We start from the raw sequence: 24,679 nt of genomic DNA, 5'->3' as shown, positions 1-24,679 counted from the left end.
TTTGCACCATCTGCTTGTAATCAAATGCACGTTGCTAAAGAGGGGAAGGCGTAACAGCACAATGACGATTTTAAAAATGCAGTTGCAATCAGAGAGTGGGCGCCAAAACGCACCAAACCAAATTCTCACATGCTGTAATCTAAACTCAAAATTCATTAGCTGTCATCTGATCAGCTTTTCCATTTCTCTTTACACACATCCATATACAAGTTTAGCTAAACATTCCATTGTAGAAGCCATCAGTAAATTACACTCTGGGCACTCAAGTTCCTAGTCCAACTGTATAGATGTGAAGCTCGGATCCTTCAGTTTCAGGGTATATCTTTATCAGCTGATAGCCGATGAAGTTTTGAGATGGACCTTGATACAGTCATAAAAACATCAACTTAAATATGAGACACATTTTTTTCACTCTCATTTAACCATGTCAATCTACTACGTTGACCTAAGAATATTTAGTTTTACAGTCCATTTCAACATATATATGCACACAGGCATACACACCTACAGCTGCTTGCAAGTGTTTTAACTGTTATATCCAATATTATATTAGAGCAACGTTAAACTGTCAAAGAGATATTTTAGGAATTTGTAGATAAATGTAATGAATTGAACTCTGAGGACAGAAAAATTGTGAGAACCGAGAGGAGTTTTCATTAAAATGTGACTTTGGATACACCCAACATTGAATCATCAGACTCATTTCAGTGTTTATGTTTGTATCCAAGAGCACATGTGCAAACACTCAAACAGCATGCACTCTCAGACATACATACACAAAAACAGACACACATACAGAACTTGCCATGCTGCCTCTTCTCAAGAGCATATGGTAGATATTTCATTATATTTTCCAAATGTCAGTAAAGTCTGTTCACAAGTGTCGCAACCAAATCCCTGGTGGCTTTTTTTTTATTTTTAGTAAATAGAAGAGGGAGCCAAATGAAACCAAAGGCAGGGCTCAGTCGGATACTAAAACACTTTCAACTTCACCATTAAGAGAAACAAGTCTGCAGAGTGGAAAAGGGAAATATTAATATGAACAACTAATGTGAATCAAGTGGAGCCACTGAGGGTTTTTACTTTATCGCTGGATGCTTCACTGTGCGCACACACACACACACACACACACACACACACACAAGTCTCTTTGCATGCATATGACATACATGAACATTCCATTCATTAAGCTTCCAATCTCACACGTCACAAGAAACGTTTCAATAAAGTCTGTTAATTAACATGCACACCGATTAGAATGTCATGTTTCAGAATGGGCAGCAATCTGTCTTTCTGTCACTCTCTTGCTCACACACACACACACACACACACACACACACACACACACACACACACACACACACACACACACACACACACACACACACACACACACACACACACACACACACACACACACACACACACACACACACACACACACACACACACACACACACACACACACACACACACACACACACACACACACACACACACACGCACCTCCCAGCCACTGACTTAATGGTTTTTTTTCACCTGCACTTAGCAATGGACTATGGTCTGTGAATAATAAGTGAGAAGGAAGGTAAAAACAGGAGAGAGGGGGTGACACAGTAAGAGTGAGAGCGAGAAAAATATGTATTTCATGGTTTGACTGTCAATGTAAATGCCATATTCGATAGAGCAATTCATATTTCTGCCCCTCTTCCACTTAGTTCTACTGTACTGATGGATGTACTGGAGTATTTCTATTGAAACAGCCAGTACTGATGTACTCAATGCATGTAGTCGACGCAGGCCTACTTTGTAGTTGGATAAAAGGCAGGTGAATGTGGAAGAAGGTACCGAAAACCCAATTACAAAACCCTTTTTGACTTAATAATAAACACACAAAGTCAACCGGCTTTCAGTGATTTCTCTGAATACACAATACAGCTACCTTCACTCCCTCCAATGCAACATTAAGTCTTTTCTCTGGCTTAATTTAAGATAGAAAGACTCTGCGTCTGTAAATTGGAGCTTATGTAAGTCTACATGCAGTGTATAAGCCAGAACCCAAGGCCACTCAGATACATCTGATTGTACTCAGAGGAGTGGAGAAATAGGTGTCGATAAAATGCGCCTTATGCCACAATGGAGATTGTGTTTGCTGCATTCCAATAGGGCCGCTTTGTTGAGCACCTGCGGCACGCTGCAGTCATACAGAGTGGAGAGGCACTCAGAACAATCGGCAGGCCCCTGGGTCTCATAAACCTAATCTGTAGAGACAAAGGAGGAAAATACACATCCACAATTACAGCTAAGAAATGTAGCTCCGTTCTCATTAGTGTTAGAAATACACTGCTATTGTCTGCGGTTGTGTTTGTGAGTGACCGTACGTGGTGTGCATGGTCACGTGTGTTTCTCAAGAACACATTACAGTGTCATCAAATGAGAGGCACGATTTCCATCCCATAAAATGTGTTGAGTCTGTAGGGCGAAGAAAGTGCTTTACCATAGCCTATAACCAAACTAATAATAAGGCAAACACAGAGCCAATGTTTACCTGAGCTCCCCAGGGTATGTCTATTGGTGTGAGGCAGGATCCCAACCATTATTACACTAAACATATAGTACTGAAAGTCTGTGTATCGGCGTGGGCGTGTGTTTATGTAAATTTGCCCATGTAGACTAATAATTGGAGTAATAAAGGTAATGTTGACCTTGTAATGGTTGGTATCCTGCCAGCCCCAGGGCCTAAAGACTGTCCTAGCGTGATACAGGGTGCTGTTAGAGCAGATCGCTTCAAGGGTTAACTAAACCAACACCAAAGAAGACCATATTGTATTAAAGTAGTCGAGCATGACTATGAAATGAAACAAACAACAATACATGTTCCACAGTCACATGTGTTGGGTCATATATAGTGCCTGACAGTTCTGTGTCACTGACTATGACAGTTTACATTTTTATATTGTAATGTAAATTTAACATCATCCATATAAACATGTATGAACATGAAACTATTCAAAATGAACAAATGATTAACATCCAAAAACTAGACAATCGAAATGAACACCTTGACATCCTCCACTTTTGGTTGATTTCCATTCCAAACCTTAATGTTTGGCATTTTGGCTCTGAATTTTTAGTCATAAGTGCCCATACTTGGGCAAAAGGATGAAAGGATCAACACATTTTTTATAACTCTCTTCTGAATGAATGACTCTCAAACAGTGCGTTAATATGATGATACAAAAGACCTTTTATTGTGTTAGTCTGACTATAACTGAACTATTAAAAAATGCGTAAACATTTACAGTAAGTCCGACTGAAATCGGAGTAGCACACCGATATAATGCAGTTGGGGGTCGGCTTACCCTTCCATGTATGAACCTCAGCTGGCCTCACAATGACCAAGACGTTCTGTGCATGCTTCACAGATCCTCCGCCGGGCTTTGATCCGTAAGGCAAACAGCATAGAGACTTGCCAATGCCAGGTAGCAACACCTGAAGCACCGCCTACTTTGTCCATTTTTCTTAAAGTAGGATCATTTTTTTATGAATCAACACCATGCTGGATTGAATAAAGCTTGAAAGTAGCAATTGAGACAATAAACTAATTAGTTAAATGTTTACTGAGCTAATTAATCAGCTGAGAAGTAGGGTCATTTTCTTAACGACTTCCACATAATCACTGGTCATTACAGAGAACGCACATCCACACTGGCTTCACTTTTTGAACCAAGAGTCACATCCACTTCTTAAAGAAAGAGTTAAACGAAACCAAACATGATATTCTCTCAACACATTTAGTTTTACCGTCATTCAACAGACTCGCTCTAGTGATATAGTTTTGGATGTGCGTTGATAATTTACTAAATTTTGCTCCAAGAATTTCCAAATTGGGAAGAGATGTTTAAGAACAAAAGACGATTCAATTTCTTCAGTATACTTTTTTTTTTCACCACCGTTAAAGAACCCATCCCATCACACAAACGTTTTGGCTTAATGGTTGCATCAGCCGTGGTTTGTAGAGACAAACGAGTACAGCGTGGCAGTCTGGTGGAACATAAAACTTGAGAGTTGTGAATATTAATAATCCATGAACTTGTAAACAGCAGAGCTGTAACTAGTCACTTGTGGCTCCTCACTTGCAAGGCAACTCGGATTATGAGCAGAGTGTATTAATACTGCATTTGTTGTGTTGCCTTTAAAAGCAATTTCATACTGCAATTTGATGTGTTTGCTAATTAATGGTTTCGAGTGAATGAGTCCTGAGTCCAAACACAAACTGCGGCTCTCACGAGACACATGGGAGAAAGTTTTATCAAACGCAAAACCTTACATTGTGATCGAATCTAGCTGATCTGAGGGGCTGACCTATACATAAAAACACCTTAAAAATAGTGTTTTAAGAAGTCCGGTGAGCTTGAAATTTACTACTGTGGTTACTTTACAACGAAGCAGGGAAGTTAAAATGAGCACTTAATGTTTATGATCTCCTGGGTAATTGGTTTCTCTCTTGTTAATAGCTGCTAGCGCTCATATTTAGTCCCAAAACACCTTCTCTGACTCATTAGAGACACTCCAAATCATTGGTTTTGTCCATACTTATACACTTAATTCAGCCAAAAATGGTTAAGAAAGGGCAAAGCAGGCAGATAATGATGCATTCGGCGCTGACGGAGTTCTTTGCATCAAGTTCAGACAAAAGTTATCGCGCCAATATGAAGTAAGATACTCATCACAAGGTGCATATAATTGTAATTACAAATAATTGAAGGACTTGTCAGATGATACAGGTCAAGATAAAAACCATAATATCATTCTTATTGAGTAAATCCTTGCTGTTTGCACTGGAGGCTGCATGATAACGAAGCAGAAAAGCAAGGTCGAGTTGTGCTGTGATTTTTTTTCCGCTAAAGGTTACAAGCCTCTACGGGACAATACGGCCGATGAATATTCTATCTGCAGAGGTAGGCAGCCTTGAAGCAGTGAACTCCAGCAGCAGAAATGTTCAAACACAATTCATTGTTTGCCCTCCCAAGCTCACCTTTTCATGCTTCATCTGATTCCACCCTGGTGTCTCTGTGGGCACAACGCCACGGAGCCTAAACATAAGCTTTGAATGGCCTTGAAAGTAAAAAGGAAAAGGATTGGATCAACACGGCCCCTCTTTGCCTTCTACGCCGAACAGAAAACTTGTGGATTTGAGAAGAATTCCACCTTTAGACATGGTTTACATCATTAGACTGTGTATGATCTCCGATTTCAGTGTTCTGCAGAACTTACTTCAAACTTTACCTCAACCAGCTGCATGTACAAGTGTTTTAATGAGCAATTTAACCATTTTTTAGGGGTCACCAGTAGCTGATTGGTTGGGGAATGCTCTGTATCTACACAGGCTGTGGTCCTTGAAGCAGACGGCACAGGTTCAAATTAGACATGTGGCTCCTTTCCCTCATGTCATTCCACACTTTCTCTCTACAATGAAGGCATAAAAAGCCAAAACAAAAACAAATGGGGTGGGATGGGGCGGACTTTTTGTAGTTGAAATTAAAACAAGATACTACTGCCCGAGTGCAAGGATAAAAGCTCAGTGAAGAGACCCATCATCCCAATAATACCCTAATGCCCTACTGATAAGTTACACAACCTATCACATGGCCCTTAGATGCCACCGCAACCAAAACAGCATTGCGACCTCCAACAGACCCAGGCTCTATTTATGCAAGCTCATCATTTCTCATCAAGGTGAAAACTGTCTGTAGATGCAGAGCAGCATCAATCATGATGGAGTCTGATGCTGAACTTGAAATAAACACAGAAGATGCACCCCCTTCACTTCTTAATAGTTTGTGTGGCAGCTAGTGGAGAAACATATCACAATTGATCTGTATTATGTCCAAATCACTAATCACCGGGTTTCTGGAGCGTTGCCCGTCAGGACACTTTAAAATGTGGCTGCAGGAGCCCAGTCAATCACATGTAGTCAAGTCAAAACTTAAGCTATAATTATTTTAAAGTATGTCCTCCCTCCCTCCTTATTCCCATTGACCTGTTGCTCTACAATTGCTTTTTCTGTTTTTTAATCTGTGCAGCAAACTCTGAGTACTCGCACATAAAGACAAGCATTCACAAACTGACACTCAGACACAGACTGTAAGCAACAGCATAAACAGGCCTCCTCGAGTGTCTCTTTCCTGCGTCTGGGTGTCGGGCATATAATTGAGGTCTTATAACACGCTCCCCTTCTGCTAAGCTTCGCTATCTATCAGGCCACACACTGCTCTCACAACCTGCCCTCCACAGCTACATATCTGATTAGGGCTGCTCTGTAAATGAAGCTTTAAAGGACAGAATGATAACAGAAGGAGGAGGAGGAGGAGGAGGAGGAGTAGGAGAGGGAAAATACTGATAATATTTAAAGAGGAGGAGAAGCGTGGGCAGACTTGAGTACCAAAAAAGTGCAAGAAAGGTGCATGGGGACAAGTGTGGGAGGAACATGACACTTCAATGAAGCAGAAAAATAGAGTGAGGTCATGCTGGCCTGGAACTATTACAGTAGTGTCAGAAAGACATTTCCCCTTCCACGTCCATACGGGAGCAACTCAAATGGTGTGACCACTTTTTTTCTGATTGACAAGCTGGCTTTTAGATTCAGAATGGCTCAAAATGGTTCCAACATAATCAAAAATGTTTTACAATATTTCTCCAGTTAGAAATGTGCCTGACCAATTACAATATCTGAGAAGCTCCTAAAAAAACGATTATATCAAGTACAGATTCTTCTCAATACAACACATCATTGGAGGCATACTTTACACTACCGTAGACTGTATAAGAGGATGGACAACACAACACCTTCCATCAAAGTGAAGTCAAAAGTTTTAGCGCTCCGCCTTCTGACAGACTACTTAGTTTATTCAAATATTTTCAAAGCTACTCAACTGTCAGCATCAAAACAATTCAAAGTATTCCTTAAATTGGTTGTTGGCAAAGAAATGAAAACAATATAATACTCTTTTAGATAAATGCAGGAGCCTTTAGATAAAGAAATTGAATGATCTATTCCAACTAATCCTGCTCTGTCATAGGTGATAGCTGCTGGATTTTATACAGAAACCTGGCTTTATCTAGAAAACCTGGGCCTTGCTTCCTGAAGCCTTTACCTGAGTGCGAGAGAATCAGCAGTTCAGGACAACTTCTGACCCTGATACAAGGAATTAAACCTAATACATTAAAATGCAAACGTGTTCATAACGAGCTTCACAGGATGATTTCTAACTGGTTACGCGTGCTTTTGTATATATCAACAAAATTGCATAGAACATTATGACTTAACATATATTTTAAAATACATTAGTAGTTTAAACAAAGTCCTAATTTGACGGATACGTTTCAATTTAATAAAGCTCCAGAGAGTGACTTTTAATGATCTTGTCCTGTACAGGTGAAAGCCTGTGTTTCCTGATGAAAAATCTTATCCTGCCGTCTTGTAACAGTCAAACGTATCACTCACAGTTAATCTTTGCTGTGGAAAAGGTTTTTTATTTTATTTTTAAATCGTCTGACACCTACCCCGTGCCAACTATTCCAGACATGTAGAAATGACTACATAGATATACTCGACCTCGTCGCTGATGTTCTTGGTTGTTTTTGCAGGTCACGTAGAGGCATCAGTATTAAATTCAGGCTGTTTTATAACCAGAGAAAATATCCTCACAGCACCTTTAAATCTTTAGTAAGTACAATTTAACAAACTATATTTTCATAATCTTGGCTAATCATTTTTTAGGTTTTACTTTCTATAGAAAATATGAAAAAGTGAAGTTTCACCCCATGCAGACCATACACATTATGAAACACAGACATGTGGAATAAAACAATCTGTGTTGTTGTAAATAATTGCTGTGCCAAGACCGCTACCCCCTGCTGCTTTATGTGTTGAAATAGCAGTGATTTACACATGCCTTTTATCACACAATCCTGTTGGTGTACACAAGAAACACACACTCAAATAATGACAGGGGTTTGTTCTGCTTTATCAGTACCATTGATCAAAGGATGAGAGGGAATAGCCAGCACTCTGTGTGACATGGTGGCTTTGTGCCAGAGCTGCTGCTGCTGTAACACATTTTAGAGTCATCAGCTAAGCCATTTAAACATGGCCGATGCATTATGTATTATAGCCATTCCCTGTCAACAGAATGATGTAGAGCACTTGTGTCAAACAAGGAAGTAACAGCAGGAAAAGACATTGGCAAGCGAGAGGGGAAGAGGAATGAGAAGTGAAGAAGTCAAAGAAACGGACTTCGGGAGCCAATAAAAAGTGAGAAAATAAGATAAAGGAGGACATTAGGAACCCAAATGAAAAGTGACCTTTAAGTACAAAAGACATTTTGCATTTAGATTCCCCTGCCTGTAAGCAGCAGAGTCCTACAGAGATAAAGATGGGGATATTCTCTCGGGACAGCGGCCACTGAGGTGGAGTAAACCACGGCAACGCTGGGAGGTAAATGACAGGTCAAGTGTCAGAGGCAGCGGGAGGAAATGACATCAGCAGGAAGTATGAATAAACAGTGGGGAGCAATCATGGAATACAAGGGCTGACCTTGTAAAGGATTAGTAGAGGTATTATCTCTCGAATATACAGATGTAGAAAAATGAGCAGGGGGGGGTGACCTTGTTAGAAGAAAGTTGATTTGAAGTTTTGTGTTTAACAGGAAGGAAGACGCAAAATCTAACTGATGGTGCTGTTAACTAAAAGATTGCTTCTTCTTTTTTTTTTTTAATTGTTGTTTAAGCTTAAAAAAAGGCAGATATTAATGACATATTATGTGTATATTTGCTTTATTTATCATGGATTTGCCATGCACGACTCAACTGTTGGGCCAGAGTTAGCCTTAAAGCTAATTTATGTATTTGAATGTCAAATGCCTATTTGTCCGAGGTGTTTATCAGGGATGCCGGCTGGTTTGCCTTGAGCCTTGTTTAAATATTGTTTTCAAATGACTGAAGCATGTGCAATGTCTGATAAGGGTGGGGATAGAATTCAACTTCTCTGTAGCACTAAACATATTATACAAAAGACTTCTGAAGACTTATTTATTGACTTTTTTTTTTCCCATTCATCTTTTATTGAAATTGTTTTTAATCTAAAAACCCCACATAAGCTGTGTTAACACTGCAAGCTTGGGGCGGCTGTGGGTCAGTTGCTAGAGTCGTCGTCTCTAAACCGAAAGGTCGAGGGTTCGATCCCCAGCTCCTGCAGCAACACGTCTGCTGTGTCCTTGGGCAAGACACCTATGCGCTCCCGCTGCCTCGTCTGCGGTGTATGAATGCGTATGTATGGGATTACTTACTTCTGATGGTCTCAAGCAAACCTCTGCTATCAGTGTGTGAATGGCTAGGTGTGACATGCGGTGTAAAAGCGCTTAGAGTAGTCTGAAGACTAGAAAAGTGCTAAACTGCATAAGCTCCAATTACTATTAAATGCTAATTTCTGGTTTTCTTTGCTGATTCTTAGAGAGATCAGACCTAAACATGTAGATTCAGGTGTGAACACAGCCAGTGTGTGAGCTTTGATTGGATGCCTGCATTTTAAAATGTTGTATTTTTTCTTTAATTCGATGGGTTTCTTTTTTCAGTATGAACACTTCTACACCTTTGTTCCAGTAAGGTTTAAAGTCAGTGTGCTTCACTTAACTGTTCTTCTGCTGTTTGACTAAAAAAAAAAGAGTTCTTCAATTCAGGAATATTAAGGATCTTTGTTCAAGTCATCATTCACTGCCTTTGCTATAGGGATAGATTTTTGTGCAGTTTTAGTGCGTTTTGCGGTAGAAGAATCCAGGTTATATGATGTACTGTCTCATATGCAGAATCATTTCTTTTTTAAATTTGATCTGTTTTTAATGATCATAAAGAAAGTCCCGATGCTGTGATCTTTAGTGAAGTGTATTCTGTGGAAGAAGACAGAAATGAGAAGTCCATTAGAAGTAGAACAGCTGCAGTAGTGCCTGAAGGATGGAAAAGAAATAAAGAGCTCTCATGTGCAGTAAGTGGGCATTTCCTAAAGGGCTTCTGTGAATATAATCAGAGTGAGACAGCTCTATCTATAGAACTCACAGCAGGGTGCTTCAACTATTAAACACTCCCAAATCCAGACACCAACACACATCAACACCCACGTAACCTGCAGGACAGCTCCATTCACACCTGAGAGAGCGAGAGAGAGAGGAGGGGGGAGGAATATGAGGAGAGAGGAGGGAGGAGAGCGGCAATGCACAAGAAAGTAAAAGGAGATAACCACACCAAGAAAGAGAATCCGCTAAGTCATTATAACAATATTGAGCATTTTACACCTGTCTACAGGCTATATTAGTGCAGCTTGGAGGCAGTGCCACAGTAGATTTTGTGCTGCCTGTGGAGAAAAACTTGTCATATCGAGACAGACACACACACACACACACACAATGAAACTAATAAGAGAAATAAGAAAATGCAATGTCTCACTCCTATAAACAAAAACCTTATAGCCAGCAATAACAGGGACATGTTCTACAACCTACACAGCTTGGTGTTATTAAGTCCCACGGGCACACTTACAGCACGCTGTTATTGGGAGCTACAGGGCTGAGAAGATGCTGAGAGAGAGAGATGAAGAGAGATTGAACAAATGGAGCATTTATAAGAAACCTTCATAAACACACACGGGGCCTCTTGTTGCAAAAGCTACCTCTAGCCGTCCTCCAGCAGCTCATAGATACATGATTACATCTTTTGGCTGCACGCACACACGCACACACGCATGCACACACGCACACACACACACCTGTGTACACAGAGACAGACCCACATTTACATATAAATCTGAATATAAACACGGTCATTTCAATCTTTCTTCTCTGTCGACTTAAGCCTTAAATAGCAGAGACTTTTCCCAAAACAGTCCCGGTAAAGTATGTGTGCTGAAACTTGATAGAGTGAGTGAAGGAAGATATTAGCACAAGCTCAAAAGTGCAAAAAAGAAAAAAAAAAAAAAAAAAAAAGTGTGTGATTGCATCTGTGTGTGTGTGTAGATGCAAACAGGGCTTTTTGGTGGCTGTAATCCCCAAAGTATAGGAGTGTGTGTGTGTGTGTGTGTGTGTGTGTGTGTGTGTGTGTGTGTGTGTGGGAGAGAAAGAGTTAGTTTCGCAAGTGTGTTTGTGTGTGACCAGTAAGATGGTAGACAGCGTAAGCCCCAGCCTTCACAGCTTAAGCCCCCCTCTCTTTTCTCCCCCATAAGGCAAACAGTGGATAGACCACAGGGCTTAGCTGGAGAAAGAGGAGGAGAGGACAATATATGGAAACTAATTCAATTTCAGCCTCTGTGCGCAGCTCCCCAATCTGCAAATACCACCACAGGCTGATGTAAGGAAATGGAAATCTGGACTTATATACTCAGCGACACACTATGAAGGATGTGTAGATTGGAACCCTATATGGAAGAGTACTTATGCACTCGAGCAGCAGTCATCCAGTTAAATGCCTCTCTCTCCCCCCGCCGCTCTGTGGAGGTTCAAGTCCAGCCTCTCGATCTGTGTGTCTGCTCCCTCTTTACCCGTCACCCTCTCAATTTTCCTGCAGATCCACTAATGAACTTTCCAAACTTGCGAATGGTGGGAAATTGTCATCATTCAAAGTCTGTGCAGAGAGGCTGCCGCTGAGGTTTCCACGGCTGAAGCCAAAGGTAAACTTTTTCTCTGAGAGAAACGTTACTACGGTATATTTAAGTGTTAAACTTTGACATTCAAGTAGTTAAAAAAAGTGATTAAAACTTATGTAGATTCATATCAAATACAGAGATAAGTATTTATGTACTTTATTTCTATTATTATAAATGTATTTTTTAAATCAATTTACTTGACTTAACTGTAGATAAATGACTGCCAGATAAAATACAAATTCAATTGTAAGTAACTAAAATATCTAAAGCTCCTGCGAGGAGTTTTCAGATGGTTATGCAACAGCCTAGAATTAATATTGCAAAAAAGCAAAAGGACTGATTCTTTTTTTGGAATTATTTTTAATGCCTGTAAACGCTGTTATTGTGTAGGCGTGAGACGAGGCCATAAAAGTTCTTCACAGTAGTTTGAAGTACGGAGCCCAGGAAGGCTCAGGTAAGAAGAAATAAAATGCTGTTTGTACACCCATTCCCATGGTTGATGAATCCCTGCACACGGTTTACAAATCCGTGCCTGCAGATTTTCAAATCTGGACAGTTTTTCTGTGCACACGGTACATAATCCATTAAATGAATTCAGTACTGTGACTTCTGGTTGACAGCAAGATGGTGTAGTCGCACTTTTCCATGCTCCCACTTCGTTAACTTTTACGGTTTTGTATTATAACCCGCCGCTGCCTGCTGCTGATACTCATTATCATCTTAATCAATAACAGCTCATCGTGGTGAAAACATGTCAAATAGAGCGAAGAAAGAGGGACAAATTAATTCAGTACTGTAAATGCAACTTTGAATTTCTTGCCTCTGTTTTATAAACTTAATCTCTGTCGTAATAAAGTGACTTTTTCGATTGTTTCCGACCTAAATGTCTTTTTTGGGTTTTTTTATCAACAAAACAACACATTAGATTCATTATAAATCAATTGTTAGTTACTGCTTTTAAAATTCACAGAGGACATATTAGCTCCCTGCAGCCTCTGCGTCCAGGTGCAGTTGCGGTAGTAATGGAGTCCGACTCGGAGCTGGGTGTAGTGCATGTTGTTTCCCCGCGGCACAGGCACTCTCATTGATTTGCAGAGATAATAACCCACTTTATGGGTCTTTGCCCTCACTATGTCCAGTGGCACTCTACAACATATGTCACTCTCTCTCCTTCCTACTGTCTCTCCTGTGCCTCAAGGAGAAACGCACACAGCTTATGAAATGTTCCTATAGGTGCTCTTTCTGTGTACGGCTGCTTCATTGCTTTTTAAGGTCTTGGTATGAAAAAAAAGGTCATGGGAGTGGGCCTGAGGGCTTGGCTTTGACTTGTTCCATTGTTTTACGCTTAATGGAATTGATGTCAGAAGGATCGTGCCTGGGTAGTTCAGATGTCAGGTTGTGTTGTGATGGTTACACTAGTTAAAGGTATTGAAATTTCCAATAACAAGGAATTCTAAGGTGTAACCGTAGAATAATAAGAGCCAAAAGAGCTGGGGTGTTTTGTTTATTGAAAACCTTTGAAAGCATATACTACCCTTTTTTATAGTTTGTTACATCTTATTTCAACATTTTCATTATACTTATTCTACAGCTTTTTGTGTTTATTGTGGTTGCTGCTTCAATCTGCTCAACTTGCTTCCAATTCAGTTTTCTTTTCCACACACACACCAAGACAAATCAGCACATAGCCGCTCTAACCTCTACTCTGTTATGGTTTTTATGTTGTTTTTTTATGCGCCTTTTTATGTGCTGTTCAAAAATATTTTTGATCCTCCGACGCTTTTTCAGCAATACCTTTTTTACAAGAATACAATTACAATAATATAATACATACAGAATACAATATTTTTTGGTGATTTATAATTTCAATGAAGAGCAGTGGCGGTTCACTCAAATTCACTGACATTTCTCAAGTTCTTTTGGCGTCTCATAAAGATGCAAAAGTTGTGTTGATGTCTTTTACCGATAGAGAGCAGATGGGGAATTTCTTATTTTGTAACAACACTACTTGGTTAAAGCTGGACAGCCTGGTCAAGTCAAGTATAGATGTGTCCTTGAGTTCCTTTACATCACTCCCTACATAACAAAGTAGTAGTATGATTAAGCTGGGTACTAAGATCTATTCAAACAAACGTAATTGGCCTTCAAATAAAATAAAAGTCTGAGGCAGTCTTTCAGTAAAACCAAGGAATCTTAAGAATGACTGCCAGGATTAAACAAGAAAAGAAACATGATTATACAGCCTTTATTCACAGACCCAGCCAAACTAACGTCAAACCAAGAAACCATATCCTTATTCTTACTCAACACACACGCGTGTATACACACAGAACCACACTCTGCAGTGAAGGAGACAGACAGCTATTGTCTGCTGACTTTTTCTCTCCTTTGCAGCTCACATCAATCTGTCGTAGCGCTCTGCGCATTTTAATCGACTGCTTTAAGAGTTACATTATTTACCTACTGGATGCCAGACAGAGAGGAGCAAACAAGCTATTACACTATCTTAGTTTACATCGCATTATGTTTCACAGCACTTACACTGTATGTGGTGAATAACTGCAGTGTAAACAAAAAAGGCAGAGGGAAAACACACAAGAGCTTAAAAAAGAAATAGAGATGTGAAACAGGAAACGACAGGGGGATTTACAAGTTGATGTGTGGGAAGAGACAGAGCAGCAAAGCTACAGCCTTTGAGTTTGTCACCATATCACCATGACATTTAAACATGCTACATGTAAATTCAACCACTGATCGTATGGGTCCTTCTTTTCTTTTTTTTTTTGCAGTGATTCCAATATTGTGTGACATTTCAAAAATGGCAGTATGCCATACAGCCATGGCTCGCAAGAAACCGATTCTGTGCTGAGAGTTTGACGTGCACATCAATCCAACAAATAGTGAAGAATAATAAAGAAAGCATACTGGCTTGAGTTTAAAAGCTAGTGCAGTAACTCTTGAGCTTTCACTTTACCCTAATGGCCCCATCATACTGTATATTTAAGGGGGGGGGGGGGGGGGGGGGCAAACAATCACATATCATTTTCATCGGTCGGTAAGATAGCTACCATGCATTTTCAGCTGCTTTTATGCTAAGTAACCTCACCTTGTAAAAAGCTCTTTAATACTCTGGGGTCTGAGCATGTCCCCCCTCTGCAAAGGAGACCTGCTAAAGTGCACAAAAAAAAACTCACACAAAGGCTCGTAAGCACGCACGGAGCCGCAAAAATACATCAGTAAAGACGCACATGTGAAGCCATACTTCATTCTTTCTGCTGAAGGGGAGGGGTAAGGAAGCCCCATCTATCAACGTTCGGTGCATTTAGAGTAAAGCGCCTCAGATGAAAGTGAGAGCTGAAAGATGAATGGAAAGAGGAGATGAGAGGGGAAAGGAGAGGAAGAAGGGTTTTGGGTAATGGAACAGGGTTCTTCATAGCAGGGAGAAGAAAAAAAAAGAAAGGGTGAAAATGAAGAAAATGTAGCTGCATGTTAAATATATGAGAGCCAAGAATGCAGTGATTAAATAAGAGGCTAGAAATTGAGTGACAGCAATAATCCAACAAGCTGACACATGGGTAAATACAGATGGACATGACAATGAAATGCACAATCTGAGTAGCTCAGTCCTTCTTATACAACAATGCAACACAATCACACCAGTCTGGAAGATGGGCTGTCATTGTCAACATTTCTTATTAGGGGGGTTTATAGATGCAAAATAGGAGGGGATTCTTCAAAGAGGGAGCTTTTTTGCACTTCAAAGTTCCCATTCATTTTAGAATCACAAGATTCTATGGATGATTCATCTTTTTAAAAACGACTTATTATATGGCTTTAAGTTTGAGTTATTTCAAATGAGCATCTTCTCTTCTCTTTCCTGCTTCCTGGTTCAAATCCCCGTTGGACAAGGCCTCTCTGAGTGGAGTTTGTATGTTCTACCTGTGCATGTGTGGGTTCTCTCCGGGTACTCCGGCTCCCTCCCATAGTCTAAAGACATGCTTGATAGGTCAATTGGTGTCTCTAAATTGCCCGTAGGTGTGAATGTGAGTGTGGCTGGTTGTCTGTCTCTACTGTATATGTCAGCCCTATGATTGACTAGCAAACAATCCAGGGTGACAGCTGCAATCAGCTCAAGCCCCCAGTGAAAAGTGGTATAGATAAAGGATGGGTGGATCTTCTCTGTTGTTCATTGGGATTGGCTCATGGCTCTTAATATGACAATCTAGAAGATAACAAAGTCAAAATAAAGCTGTGAATTTAAAAAAAACCTTTTAAACCTCAGAACCAATAATCTATCATTTGATGATGGTTAAAAATCTGGGAGCGATAGCAAACTGTTCGGGGGTCTAACCAATAGTACCACTGTATTTTATTAGATTTATTTTTTTACAGTTTGCGTGCAGTTTGGAAAGCAAGAATTCAACTGACATATGAAGTCGTTAATCAGATTTTGGTCTGTAATTAAATGCAGATATCTGTCTATAGACTGTCAGATGATGGGTTCAGGTATGACAGAAAATGTTTTGTTTTGCATGGTATCTCAGAAACCAGAACGCTCCTAACACCTGACAAACTCGTCCCTGGCCTATAGATCATGCACTAATCTGTAGAGTCTGCTCATATAGACTGACAGACAGCTAAGTGACAAAGGATAAGAAAGTTAAAGTGTTTATGCAGACTGTGTTTTTGTATTTCATAAAGCTAAGCTGAGCCCCTACTTGATGTTAGAGGGGAAGAAAAAATTGTTTAGTGTTTATTATTGAAGAGGGCTCATACTCTGCCCCGTTGATTCAGCTGTGAGAATTCCACGTCCATCTTATACTTAAAAGTGCTCAACATGTCAGTTACCTAACACTGTCTGTGCATTAAATGAAAGATCATGAATTCTATCAGTCTGGAGGCCTGAATAAATCCTCCCACTCAGCTACTCTACAGCAGAATAGCTTGAAGTCCTCTAAAAGCAGACCAAAGCTGCGCCCTCTCTCCCCTTCTCACTCTCACACTCCCACAAGTGTCTCTCTGGATCCCGCGCTCGCACAGACGCACACAGGAGGCCGTGCCTGACGAGGTAAGGGATCGTGGGGAGGCGTGCAGGTGAAAGAAGGGAATTACCATATGTAAAGAACGGAGGTGCCAAGGTCTCTCTTTTTGTCTAAAGGATAAAGCAGACGGCTTTAGAGGGACAAGATGAGCACAGGTAGATGTACGCACTCAGGAGGGCGGACGCGCAAATGGATGCATGTGAATGCAAAACACGCACACCGGAGAATAAAAGACGCACAGGGACAATAAGTGCAGGAGCGAGTGCAGACAAGGGGGTATCACTGTCTATGCAGGTGTGTTGAAGGTAAAGTGTAGGCCACATGCTCTGTGTAGGTCAATACGGAGGATGACAGTGATGGTGCAGAGATCTGATTAGCACTGGGAGCGAAGCTGAGAACGGATTCTCATCAGGATCAGCTTACAAAATAATGGTAGAGCTCTTCTACTTCTGCAGGGCAATGGGCAAACCAAACCCTTCTGCCTCTGTTCCTATAAGAGTAAGACATGAATGTGGTCTTGTATTTTATTTTGATTAAGCATATGTTTATTATTTCAAAGAGGGATACACCTTTAACTAAATGTATCAGCAAAGGCCTGTTGTTTGGTACTTTTATTTTTTCAAGGCAAGGTAAGCATGGGAATTAGAGTATTTCTATTCTTGTAAAAAATACAAACAACCAGTCAATGTGTTTCTAGACAACAGCATCTCCAGTTCACACTACATATATGACCACAGCAGCTCCATACAGTATGATTACTGAAAGTGTTGGAAAGTGTCTCTGCAGCCCTAGGAGCCTAGAAGTGGCAGTGATAAGTGGGCACTCTGTAGATTGGGGTTTACATGAGGGGGGGTCAGGACTTAAAATTGCTCAAAAGCATGCAGCTTGAGGGTCTCCATATGAAAAGATGAGTAATACAATCTACATAACACTGGGTCCCAGGGCACTGCTAAATGTTTTCCATATGGATTCCCTGCTTTTGGAGAACGAGCGCTGCAGACTGGTCTTTATAATACTTCTGTAGTGATGAAAGTCTTAGTAATAAAATGCATTCATTCTTCTGAAATGTCTATTAATATCTGTTAACATTTGTCATCAATGTTCTTGTGATGAGTTTTTAGTAGTTTATAAAACTGAAATGTATGCCCTACAAAAGCAAACCTTCAACATCAAGATACACTATTTCTATATGTTTGGGTTTTCCTTACTGCCAGAAACCTTTGCCACAAGGTTGATGTCAGACACACAGACTGTAAATATTAATTGAGTGCCTGAGTGACATCACCCCTCTGTTACCTCAAGGGGCTTTGGAAGCCCGGCGATGGCGGTCGCCATGCTGGAAATGCTGTCTCAACCTAACTTTAAGTCGACAGGCTGAGAGCTGGAGCAGAGGCAGGTTTTAAGTTCCTCGACAAACCGCTAAACTGCATCTAAGCATGTATAACTTATATCCTTCAAAGGGGGGGGGGGGGGGGGCGCATGTGAGGACAAACTATAGAGATGAAAGGTACCGCATTGGCACTAAATACACAAATCAGAATTTCCTCAAAGAAGATTTCAATCAACCATGCATTAAAAATGATGAAGTTGGATGTTTTTTTTATTCATATTCAAACGTAAAAATTATTTACTTTTGTTTTAGTTAATTCAATTCCTTTTTCTGCCACTGTATTAAATCCTGGTGTATGGACATATATGACAGTGTTGATGTACGCAAGTGCATGCAAACTTCTGTATGTGGGTGTTGATAGCTTTTTAACACGTCAGGATCACAGACATTAACTAGTGATAATTTGGAAAACATAAGATGCACTGAATGAAAGATGAAAGCTGGAGGAAATCTGGACAGGATGCTTTTGGAGATGTAACAACAACCTTTTAAAATAGTTTCTATTCATCATCAATCATTAGTGACAGGTGAGAAAACCAAGCTACAGAAATACGTGTGAGTTTAACATCAAAGAAACAATGTGTCTAACAAGTAATTATACCAAATTGAATACAAACAAAATGGTGTTTCATATAATACGTTCTTTGGGGAAGTTTTTGTTTTTCTTTCTCCGAAGCATAAATAGAGCTTTCAGTGAGATCATTACGCCAAAAAAGGCTCCATCCTCACTTTTTTCCCATTTGTTTCCTCTTCCGCACAAAATAATCTCGGAAACCATCTGCCACCGGAGTAAAATTACATGTTGCCTTCTCTCTCTCGTTCTGTCATCTAAACCTGTCTTTATGTCTCTCTCTGTCTGTCCTCAAGGCTCCTATAAAAATCACACAGGAAGCCAAAGCTGACAGGAAAAAACAGAACACTCTAACGCAAGAGGCTTGTGGACATCTCAAATGCACTCACAGAGGCCATTAATAAAAATAATTAGCAGAGGAGATGGGCGGAAAAAAATAAAAATCGGGGGGCCAGCTTGGCTGATGTAAAATCTCATTTCTGTTATTTAATTTATCCGAGGCTGAAGCAGGAAATCCACCAATCATGTTGTTAGAGCGCTGTGCTCCAGCAACCAGCATCTCTATCCTGGGAGGACATACGATGTACACACACACACACACATAAATACACACAGATCCAATCATCGGCCAAAAGGGGGCCGGAGGGGTCATTAGTGAAGGAAGAAGATCAGATATCACCAATTCATCTTGGTCAGAATGATTAGAGAGACAGAGAAAAGGAGAGGGATGTAAAGGGGGTGGTTGTGTGCATTCCTGGTTTAATGTACTATTGTGATCTGTAAGTCATTAATCAAACACCCGAAGAAACACGCCCACTAAAAACCTTTCACACACACAATATCACACACAGTTAAAGCTCAGGTTCAGAGGGGTCAGGGTGATTATTGTCACGGTTACTCACAGAAGTCAGCAGCAAACTGCAGCTCATGTAAGAGGGGAATCATTTAAGTGAACACTCTGTGGTAACATACAAAACAACGACAACTACGCTGTGAAAACCTCTGACAAAAAGTGCCTGGCATTAAAGCTCTTATATCTGCTGTCACGATGAATAAAACCACATTAGGAACATCAAGCTGAAGCAGAGAGAAACAGATAATGTTTATAATTGTCAGCTATGTCAGAGAAGTAGTCACTAGCTGGAGTTGAAAATGGCTAACCATCTCATTTCCTATTCAGAAAAATAATAACGTTGCTTGCCAATAAATCTAGATTGGGGGAAAAAAAACATTAGGAAAAACTGGATGGAACTGCCTTCCAAGATGACACCCAATTCACTTCTTTGACAGTTTTCCACTGGCTGCATTAGCTAAAAACCTTTTTTTTACTGGCCTCTACAAAAGTTCTTCTCCAGTGAGCCACTTGAGAGGAAACAAGTTAGAGACTTCCTCTGAGCAAGCCAGCTGAATTTCAACATGTTCTTTCTCAAATTCTGGTCATGGAGGAGTCATTTCAGGGCGGTTTGTTTGAACCGTGTCATGTTTGAATGGTTGGTTTAGTGTGCAACCTTTAATACCAGTCTGTAGTTTGGCTACTGGACCAAAAATACCTCATATATATACCCCTGAAGGTCAGGGGTTAGATCCCCAGCTCCTGCAGCCACACGTCTGATTTGGGCAGGACACTTTGTCACTGCGTATGAATGTGCATGAATGGGATTAATTAATTATAATTGTCACTTTACACAGCTACTATGCTATCAATGTTTGAATGGGTAGGTATGATCTGCGGCGTAAAAGCGCTTTGAGTAGTCAGAAGACTAGAAAAGCGCTTTACAATCCTAAATTTCCAACATGGCGGCTGCCATCATCAGCTTCTAAAGGCCTCTCCAAAACCCAATTGGTGATGTCACTGCATCTATGTCCATGTACTATACAGTTAATGGTCATAATGTGTCACCTGAAACGCCTGATTGTGATTCTGTCCCTGAAAATGCTTTATTGCATGGGTTTCTTTGTATTAGAATTTAGTTCCAGTTTACAGTAATTTCAATAATCATCCAAATACCCCAAAAAAAAAACACAGCAAGAGGGACAGAGTATGTTTTAAATTGGAAATGTAATACAGCTAAAAGTGCAACAAGTCTGTATAAAAAGAATGTGCGTGAAAATGTTTTAAATCAAAAGATCCCTTAAGTAGGCAACTCACTTCATATATTTTATCCATGTAAGTAAAGTGGTTAAAATACAGCATCATAAAAGTCAGGCTCATGTCTGCTGTATATGCCAAGTTCACATTCGAAGTCTCAGTGGGCTGTGATCCACACCAATACAGCCCCCGACGCAGCCTAAGCTCCCTAAGCTCCGGAGAGAACACCATGGGACAAACAAGCAGAAGGCTTGTTTTCTCTTATCTCATTAGTCCCTTTGTGCAGTTTTCAATGAGCTAATTATTCAGACAATAGCAAGATAAAAACAAACAAACAAGTGAAGCAATGTTTGTCTTGGACAGAAAACTGGAATAGAGCATGACTATCAAAAGCACAGGCTACTGTCTCTTCAAGATCAAATGCAAAGTACACCTGCTTTAAGAAGCCAATTTTAGGGAAACTCCACGGGGCAAACAAGCACAAGACTCTTACGTTTGTAATCTGGTTAGGCCCTTTGTGCAATTTAAATTTTTGAAAGGGGAATTCATTTAAGCAAGGGGGGGGGTTTATCAAAGAAAATCAAGGAAAAACAAGTTCAAACACTCGCTACAGACAGTGCATGGCACATATTTAAATAAAAAGTCGGATTAAACCAAATTTAACAATCAAGATCAAGCAAGTAAATACAAAATATCAGTTTGATCTTTGACACATCACAATGCAGAAGTCTGGGTTTGTTGTGTAAAATTGAATTGCATCACATTACAGGTAGACTCAATGTTTGTTGGTTATCTCTAACAGACACATTTTAAGTTGATTCTTTATTCTTCCCCTTATTAAATGTTCATTCATGAACTACTTACACTTCTCACTTCAGTTTCCTGCCTCCAACAGACAGACTCACCTGTACCTCTGATCTCCTATACAGAGCAACTAGCCCCGCCCCCTGTCTCTCTCTCTCTCTCTGTTTGTGTCCGCAGTATGGACTCTCTTTATCAACACTTTTTTTATTTTAATTTTATATTGGTGATAAGGTGGACAAAATGAAACAAAAATATATAGACAAAACATAGACATGACAACTAAAGCGAGAACAAATAAACAAAGACAAAAACAAATAAAAAGAAAACAGACAAAACAGACACAAAATAGCAAAACATAAGCAGAGATACAAAGCAACAAGACAGACAAATACATTTAAATGAGATGAAAGTCAAGCACTGATTTTTATGTTCAGGTGCGGAACTTAGTGGGGAGTAGCGAGAACACAAACAAAACTATAAATAAATTAATCAAAAAATAAATTAAAAATTAGTTAGAGAAAAAATTTATATATGCATGTAAACATTAATGAGATCAATCTGTCTTTATCAACACGATGTTTAATTAAATGAACAAAGGTTGACTTTTTCTCATCACAATTCGATTTTTTTTACAGCATGTGAGCAAAGTGTGGAGAAGAAATGAGGTTTAAGATGTCTCAGAATAATCGTACAGACAAGGTCACAAGGTTTTAAAATACTGACAGTAGTAGTCTCATATGTAAACACGCCTCAATCAATGCACTGAGCATGTATATGTATGTCTGTGTGTGTGTGTTTCTTTGTAGAGTGTGTGCTTAAGACAGGTATAGGAATGGTAAAGGCTGAGGCTGTATGATCAGTGATGAATGACATCAGAGTGGGATTCATCTGTGTCAGTTTTTCTTCTCTTATTCTGTGATTGTAAAAAAAAAAAAGCATTGCAACACTGATACCCCAAAGTAAGAAAATCAAATAACTGATGCAAGCCTTTCACTCTTGATGTTTTAGTGCAGAAATAATCCAACTCAACTGTGCATTGTATAAAAAAAAATAAAAAAAACGAATTACTCTGCAAAACTAGGTGCTAAATATGTGTAGAACATTTCTACACAAAGTTAGACCCACCGACTACAATATCAAAATGTCTGAATTGCACCAAAGAGATCCGACGAACATTACTTTATTCTTGTTAAACTTTCCAATAATATTTTTACTGTTTGCACGTCTCGTTAGGGGCCGAGTCGTAAAATCAAATGAGTCCTGAATCATTGTAGTGACAGAGGGTAATAACGGTTGTGATAATAATGTTGGAGGTTGACTGCAACAAAGGGACAGTGATTGGAAGTATCTTACCGTGGTCTGTGATTTTACAGGACACCAGATAGAGCTCCTTCAGACTCCTACCCTCCTTGGCGATGATTTCCACACACCTGCGGAGAGACGAGGAGAAAGAAGGAATGTTTTAAAGTGTCACCGGAGGCATCTACACAGCTTGGTATTTTTGCCTTTTGCTTTTTCATGAAGGCAATTTCTGACTCGTCTCAAATCTACGCGCACACTGAGCGGCTTTCTTGTCTTTTTAAAAACTCCTTCTTTCACACACACACACACACACAGCGCGCGCACACAGCAAAGGTTAAACAGTACTGCTACAGGGTCAGAACTGTTCACACATCCTGCTTGTGCTTCGTTTAACACACACACACACAGACACACACACACACACACATTAATAATTAAACACCTGATCTGATTAAAGAACATGCACTAACACAGCAGGAGTGCATGAATGTGTGTGCATGTGCATAGACACACATGTATGGTTGGCGTTCTCTCTTCAAAGAGATAGAACTGGATAGAGTCGGGGGGGCTGCCTGTGCCCAAAGGACCTACAGCATGTGTGTGTGTGTGTGTTTGTGAGAGAGAAAGCTAGTATACTCCAGGGAGGGCCGAGGGGAAGATCAGAGTATCTGTATCAAATGATTCTCTTTAAATGCCTCTAATGAGAGGAGTGTGTGCAACAACTCGATTTTGATCTACGCGTTTGACCTATTAACCTTCAGGAGAAAATGTTTTGATCTTTATGCTGGTGTTCTGGCATGAATATTTATGAGACAAAAAAAAGAAAAGAAAAGACAAGCACACACACATGCAAACACACACACACACACACACACACGTACAGTAAGGCTCTGGAATTAATGTGAAAGAGGAGGGGAATGAATGCGATGTTGAGCTGTCCTCTATCATTGAGCTTCATGTCAAAGTGACACAGAGAACAATATTGAGTTCTGGTGCTCCGTGCTCATAAATTCACGCGATATGACTGACAACCGATGTTGACGGAATTGCATTGTTCACCTCACCCTCTATCTGGAGGGCTTATCTCACTACAGATGAGTGAGGACTTACTTAGAGGATCTGAGCTTCCTTTCTGTCATTGTTTTCCAGCGAAACACGAGAGAAAATAGGATGCAGATCAACAGGAAGTTCCAGTGCTCGAACATTTCCTGCATGAACAAAGCCTGATTTCTCTGTGTTGTTTCTCGCTCCAGGTTTTCGTTCAAGGTGACACAATTCGTGGATTTGGCTTGATGTGTGACATATCACACTGAAGGATGACGGAGGAAGACATGTTGGTGAGAGAAAAGTTCAAATGTGTGTCATATATTTTAAATCCTTATTTCTGAGGGGGAGCCAAAGCTGTTAAAATGTGCAGCGGCTTGTCTGCTTTAGTTCACTGGGCTGCAACTTCATATTTCACATTTTATATTAAGTTGTGTTGCCCTGGAAGCCACACAATGTCATCAGGATGTACTTTTTTTTCTTTCTTTCTTTTCATTTTCCTCCCAACTTCTACTTGTTTAGTTTTTTTATCTCTTTTTTTATGTGCTCCCACTCTTTCTTTTTTATATCTCCTACCTTCTTCCCTCTGCCTGGCTCAGTCTCAGAAAACAAAAAACTCCACTCTTGGAAAATATAAAAAGACAGGTTGCAAGTGGTCATTCCTGGCTTCAGATGAGCTTCAGTTCAGCCAGCTTGTTCTCAATATGAAACTGTACATCTTGGGGATTTGGTATTAGAGCTTCTA

At 40.1% G+C, this 24,679-nt stretch overlaps 1 protein-coding gene across 1 annotated transcript in view; it reads right to left on the bottom strand.

Moving 5' to 3' along the window:
- fbxl17 (F-box and leucine-rich repeat protein 17) overlaps nt 1–24,679 on the bottom strand; it is a 238,574-nt gene that overhangs the window by 47,119 nt on the left and 166,776 nt on the right. The window contains exon 9 of the mRNA XM_020630424.3: nt 22,942–23,018. Within this exon, the coding sequence (XP_020486080.2) occupies nt 22,942–23,018 (77 nt within the window). The remainder of the gene's footprint in view (nt 1–22,941; nt 23,019–24,679) is intronic.

Source organism: Labrus bergylta, chromosome 2 (assembly GCF_963930695.1).
Source record: "Labrus bergylta chromosome 2, fLabBer1.1, whole genome shotgun sequence".
NCBI lineage: Eukaryota > Metazoa > Chordata > Actinopteri > Labriformes > Labridae > Labrus > Labrus bergylta.
Note: the sequence above shows the minus strand (reverse complement) of the source record. Positions and strands in the feature narration are given on the sequence as shown.